Genomic DNA, 6,654 nt, shown 5'->3' with positions numbered 1-6,654 from the left:
GCTTGAGACATCTCCTAGAGATGTCATTTTCACTAGAAATAAAGAAAGCGAAAGTTTATCTGGACATGTTCAGCGGTGTAATTCCAGGAAGGAGCAGAAAGGGCAAAACAACAGAGGGAAAAAAATTGTTAGTGCTCGCTGATGCTAAGAGGAAACAGCGTTTCAGTGCGTCACCAGTTCAGGGCCGAAAAAGCAACGACCCCACAGCCCGTAGCTGCCTTGCTTATAAATAGGCATCTTCACTTGCAGTTTGACAACAGCGCAGAGCTCGCAAAACCTCCAGACCGTCCCTGAAATAGCCACTATCTAGCTGCTCACCAAACTGCTCTCTGATCTTACTCTTCAGCCTCAGCCATTTCCAAGAACAAGACTCACAGGTTTTTGTAGCTAGCTAGATATATCGAAACCCAAGCTCATGGAGTTTGACCTGCTGAGTTACAGCCCGGAAGCTCAGCTTGAGCTGATGAACACGATGCTTCAGCTGGAGCAGCTCACTGCGCTCGACCAGTCGCTGATGTCGCCTATCTCACCGCCGATATCCCCCGTGCAAACTCCAGCAGCTCACTTCTCGCCTCCAGTATACATGTCGACTACCACGACTAGCACTGGTTACCCGGACCAGTACACCCCGCCTGCCGCGTACTCCGCCAGCCCCGAGCATCAGGATTACGTGCTGCCCCTAGGCGCCGACGCCGTGGGCGCGCTGCAGGCAGGGTCGTCGTCGGGGGACGCGATGCGGGAGATGATCTTCCACATCGCGGCGCTGCAGCCGGTGGAGATCGACCCGGAGGCGGTGCGCCCGCCGAAGCGGCGCAACGTGCGCACCTCCAAGGACCCGCAGAGCGTGGCGGCCCGGCTGCGGCGGGAGCGCATCAGCGAGCGCATCCGCACCCTGCAGCGGCTCGTCCCGGGCGGCACCAAGATGGACACGGCATCCATGCTGGACGAGGCCATCCACTACGTCAAGTTCCTCAAGTCCCAGGTGCAGTCCCTCGAACGCGCCGCGGCCGCCACCCACCGCGCGGCCGCGCTCGGCGCCGCGTACCCGGCACTCCACGCGCCGTGGCAGTACGCGCTTCCCCACGGCGACATGTAACAGACGTCTGCTCATCACCGTCGCGCCACCGACGCGTCTGACGCCGTTGGAGGTCTCGATCGGACGGTCTCTGCTGCTGCTGCTGTAGCTGCTGTCGTAGTGTTGTGTGTGCATTCAGTGCATGATCACATGCGTGTGTAAAGAAGTAGGAACCTCGACACATTTATTGTTGTCACCGCATGCTAGCTCTTACTGCGTGGCTGCTCGATCCAAGCTTTTGTTGGACTCGCAGCTAGCCCGTGCATGCACGTACGTACGTGCGTACCTGCGTAGGCTGTACATTTCCTTGTGCCTTTATCAATGCACAGCTTCGTTTTCGCATGCTTCACAGTACAGTGTGATCCTTCAATTTTGTTCGCATGCACCCCAAAAGGGCAAAAGAATCACACGTCCCTTCTCTCCGTAACGTACGGTGCAAGCGACCTGATCTGGCAAATCGGTCGACAAGTTCGTTGACCGTTCATCAATGGAGAAGATGGCCGTGTCCCCGGTCTCGCTGCCGGCCGGCTCTGCTTCTCTCTCGTCACGTCGATTCTTACGTGCTTTTGCGCACCATTCGCGCACGCTGCAGGATGATAGAAAATTTTGGCCGCTGCTCCGTAGCGCTGCCGGCTGGCCGGGGAAGGACGTCGCGTGCGTGTCGATGACTGACCCCTCCCCCTCGCGACTCATGCATGAAGCATGTAACAATAGCATTGGAAGTAGTTGCAAGGGTAAACCGACCCCCGGCATGCAGGCGCGCAACCGTTTCTGTCGGGCGCTCTGTTCTTCGCCGCATGTGGCAGTTGTCTGGGCACCGGCCATGAATACGCGCCAACAGTTTGGTGCCTGAGGAAGTAGTTGCGGTTGTTTCAAAGCTGTTGCGGCGTTATGAGCGAGCTAGGCCCACCATGGATAGTGTTCGGTAATGTTGGCTCACAGCATGCGTGTACACATGATCCATCGAGAACCGGCATTGCTAAAACTAAGCATCACATGGTTGTAGAATGGATTATATAAACCGTTAAAGGAGATCTATTTTTTTAAAAGCCAGTCAAAGGAGATCTGTGGCTGATCTTGTAGCTACAGTGGGTTTGTGATGCTCAATTATTGTTCTTTCTTTGAGCTGGTACAAAGAAATAACTAGGACCTATGGAAGCTTCAGCTCCAGCTTAATCTACTGCAAATCTCTGCTCACCATGATAGCTGCAAGCCTAGTTTGTACTTCGTACCGAGTCAAAGCTTTCTCCGAACAGAGCATGTTTGCCGAAACAGAGTTGCCACGGAGAAGATGAACTTAACCATCAACCATGCTGGATAACCATGCGTACGGATCAACGCATTGAACACGTAGAACCTCCGTGTGGATTTGTCGATTAGGTCAACAGCAAGCCATGCAGCCCATGCTCGATCTTGCACCTGGACCACGAGATCTGTAATCTCCGTCATGAACTTTCTTGCCCAGTGGCCTCTTCGATCGTATCTGTTTCGCGACACATACTGTAGCTTCGTCCACATGAAAACGACGACTGGAGGCATGTCACTGTGCATCGATCCAGCTATATGACGTATGGGCATGCAAACTAAGTGGAGTCTAACTGATAATGAAAATCTGCTTCGATGGCTGACACGTAAATCCGAGAAATGTACAGTGGTTTACCAGCCAGATAAGGTAACGGGTGAATCAGAGGTGTATGATAAGCTTGCATGCCACTCTACGATGAACGATGAACGATGAACGATGAACGGGTGATTCTCTCAACAAAAAGAGGATTTCACGTACGATGAACAAAGTACTTCCAGCAGTCCAGCTCGCTGATCACCAGCTAAAAGATGCTACAAATCTAGAATAATCGCATCTTTTTCAATCCTCATCCGGGTCAGCCCATCACATGTCGGCAACAGCAAGCGCAAATCAGAAGCAGCTCGCGGTCTCAGCTGGTCGAAAGGAACAGAGACGATGGCCGATCGAGCACCCGCGAGCTCAGCAAGTCAACACGGCGACTGCCGGATTGCCGCCACATGGGAGGAACCACTGCCGGATGCGCGGCACGTAGCGGTCGCCGCGAAAGTGGCCGGTGCCCTCTCGAGCCCGGGTCGCCGTCGCCGTGAACACGCGTCGCGCGGCGGGGAGCCACGGCCCCGCGCGCGGAACGGGGACGCGGAGAGGATTTGCGCGAGATCTTGGAGGGGCGCAGGTGCGTCCCTCCTGGCCGACGCTAGCGAGACGGGCAGGCAGGCACTGGTCAGGAGGCGGTGTTGGAACACGGACTACGAATAGCAACAGCAGCCCACGGACCAGTGAAAAGGCAAGTTGAGTTGTATTTTCTCATCACGAACATAAAATTTCTAATAAAGCATACCCTATAGCTTATTAGAATCGTTTATTTTTATTAAGATTTACGTTAAAGTGTAGGTAAAAATATTTATAAGATAGATGGAAGATTTAACCAATAAATAAGTATTAGATATAAGAGATTACGGATCGAGATAGCCTGTGTGTGCTCAAAGACGTATGAATTTGTATTTTCGTACCACAGGATGGACGGCGCCGTATCTCCCCAAACCAACCTGATCCCGGTCCCCTTTGGTCACTTTTTCCCTCGATCCTTTGACGCCCCTTTTATTTGTGTTTAGGTTTGTTGAGCACACTTTTGCAGAACCAACAAGGTTGCACCGCGCGTAGGATCATCTTTCTCTAATTTTTTATCTGTCACCATATATCTTTCTTGTTCACATTTTATTTTGAGAAATTTTAAGATGGTCTTTGAGTAATTTGGATTAGATGATTCAGATCAGTTAAAATACTTTATATTATCTAGAGGCAATACAAAGAGTATATAAGAGTAGTATATGAAATATTTGGGTATTTTTGTGAAAAAGAAATGCATGGAAGCCAGCTCAGACTTGAGGTTCTCGTTGAACAGTGCTGCTGCCTCCTAGTTTGTCATTGCCCCCGTCGCTCCTGCACGCTGTCGCTGTCGCCGTCCACGTGCTCCTCCAAAGCTTGCGTGCACCTCCACGCTCGCGCGCATCACCACCTCTCTTGTATGCCACAGTCTACTCTCGTGAGCGTTATCGTAGCTCTCGTGTGATTGAAGGAATCGAGTATTTTGTGAATTACTTAAAAAAAACTATAGTACACTTAGGTGATATTATGAGTAAATATTAATAATACTATAATAATTACTAAATATTCACTCACGTGAATAATATAATTAAATCTATACTATCTTTTGCCTATAGATAATACATAACACCGTAAAAATTCTCATTGTTTTTTTTCAAGATGAGCCCCCAATGGTTGGTTTCAAGGGAGTCGACATGAGTAAGGTGTTAGCGTGTGATCCGATGATCTAGACCACACAAAGTCAGTAACAGATCTATATTTACATTATTGTAACTGATCCGTGTCCGAGTAATAAATGGATGAGGAGGAACAAACATATCATATTAGACTCGTAGCATGGCTAGTGATGTTGTCTGATTTGGAATATGTGGTTTGAATATAGAGAGGGACAACATGTGGGCACTTCTACGAAGGCTTAAGCACCTGCGGCTTCCACATCCAAATAGTGATCCGCTTTAAGCTCTCTTATCTATCATGATCAGTTCGTGGGGGCCGGTCCTGATTTGGGCCTGTGCACCAACCCGCATTGGAAAAGCTTGGGAGGAAGGCTGGTGGATGCTGCTACCCTCACGAAAGGAAATGACATGCCGGGCAGGATGCATGCACCTTAACCACCAATGGAGATGGACTTGCTAGAAAGGTTTATTTCCCTTGAATAATATAATACTTGAAAGAATACCAAAGTCCAGTGGAGATAGTGACGCAATGCAGGCCAGAACAGGATATAATCTGTAGGTTAAACATATAGCTCTACAATAGTACAGGTGAGTCAGAAAGATTCAAAGGATCGTAGAGTCTTTTCTCATGGACCATCCACGTTTCGAATCTGAAGATGATTTTGGTGGATTTGGTTCTCCGTTTCATATAGCTGATCGTATAAGTAGATTGAAGAAACAGACGAATAGAGTTATATTTATTAAAAACAAGAATTATTGGTTATATTTGTTTAGATATATTGAGCTAAATTTATATTTGATTGACTAAATCTGAGATCGTATGAGTGGATATCAGAGATAAGATTATGAGTGATTACTTGTATAAATATTATTTTGTGATACTGATAAATAAACTTGCCTGCATGAGCAAATATAAAGTCTGTATCTATTGGGCCATAATAAGGTTATATATTTGTATCTACAAAGCTAGTCTGAGACAATAAATATGACTAACTAAATATATTTCTCTCTAAAACTATAAACATTCACTGAAGTAGACTAAAAAAGATTCATACAAACAAACACACCTCTCTTAAAATTATAAACATTTGTATCCAGCATCAGCATCTCATCGAGAATCTTTTCTGGACATGGTGTGTCCATCTCTTAAGAAGAACAATGATTTCACATAGCACTGGATATTTTGGGATTTTAGACAACAGACACCGCCGTATTTGCGAAAATAGACAACATATTAACGTATTTACAAATTTAGCATCCGTATTCGGAACCTCAAATGTCGAAAACTGACTTTCGGTAACTCAGAATCCGAAAACAGCCCGGCCCCATAATTTTCAGCAATTCAGTTGCCGAATACGGCACTGTTCACCGTATTCGGCAACTCAACTGAGTTGCCGAATACGGCCTCTGCATGCATGCGCCGGCGCCCGGAAGAAGCTAGCAAGCAAAAGTGTATAAAAGTGCATGTTTTTTATTTAATTCACGATTTTTTTTGAAAATACAAAAATAGTCCAAAAATTCTAAATGTTTTCATGATCAAACTAGAGATCAACAGCAACCCATTTTAATTAGTTTGGTCCAAAAAGCCTGAGCCAATATTTAATTAAAATTCTCCAAATAAGTCAACTTTTATAAATTCTAGCAATATTTAATGCCTCAAATAATTTCTAAAAATCTAGAAAAATTCACTAATATTGTTATAATGTGATATACTAATTTATAAAAATATTTTCATCCCTATGTTATTTGGTGAAAAAGTGAGTTCCTTTGTAATGCTTCGTTTATATGCATTTTTATCATTTCATGTGATATTCTCTTTTTAATTCAATTTGAATAAAAATAATGTAACATGCACAAAATTTTGGTTCTCATATTAATATTAAGCCTTTGTAATGCTCCATTTATATTTTTTTTATCATTTCATGCCAAATTATCTTTTTAATTCAATTTGAATAAAAAATTATTACATCAAAGGATGGATTGTGTAAATAAATGTGACAAGTTATGCTTGAAGGACAGCACATTAAGTTATATTAAGTGTTAGCTGCAATGGAACTGTTTGGACATTAATATAAATGAAATAGTTACAGAAGTTAGTTTTCCCATGACGTATGTTAAACACAAAAGGTAGTAGCACAAACTATCTTAAGAATGAAGTGATAGCCTAGTGAGAAGTAGGTGCTTGAATACTGCGAATCGTAGAGCAGAAAATAATTGTATGCTCATTTAATAAGATTTGCACAGGCTGAATTAATTATAAAAATGGATAAACA

The 6,654-nt window shown here is 45.2% G+C and overlaps 1 protein-coding gene across 1 annotated transcript; it reads left to right on the top strand.

Annotated features, from left to right (window-relative positions):
- Window positions 1–236: 236 nt before the first annotated feature.
- On the top strand, window positions 237–1,424 carry LOC133901238 (transcription factor HEC3-like). The gene has a single exon (XM_062342529.1). It carries the CDS (start codon window positions 416–418, stop codon window positions 1,094–1,096), a length of 681 nt encoding a protein of 226 aa, XP_062198513.1. The 5' UTR covers window positions 237–415; the 3' UTR covers window positions 1,097–1,424.
- The last annotated feature ends 5,230 nt before the right edge of the window (window positions 1,425–6,654 follow it).

This window comes from Phragmites australis, chromosome 20 (genome assembly GCF_958298935.1).
Source record: "Phragmites australis chromosome 20, lpPhrAust1.1, whole genome shotgun sequence".
Taxonomy (NCBI): Eukaryota; Viridiplantae; Streptophyta; class Magnoliopsida; order Poales; family Poaceae; genus Phragmites; species Phragmites australis.
This window is presented reverse-complemented; position numbering and strand designations above follow the sequence as displayed.

Excerpts from the sequence above, each read along its gene's own strand:
- LOC133901238 (XM_062342529.1), top strand. The coding sequence starts at position 416 with ATGGAGTTTGACCTGCTGAGTTACAGCCCGGAAGCTCAGCTTGAGCTG.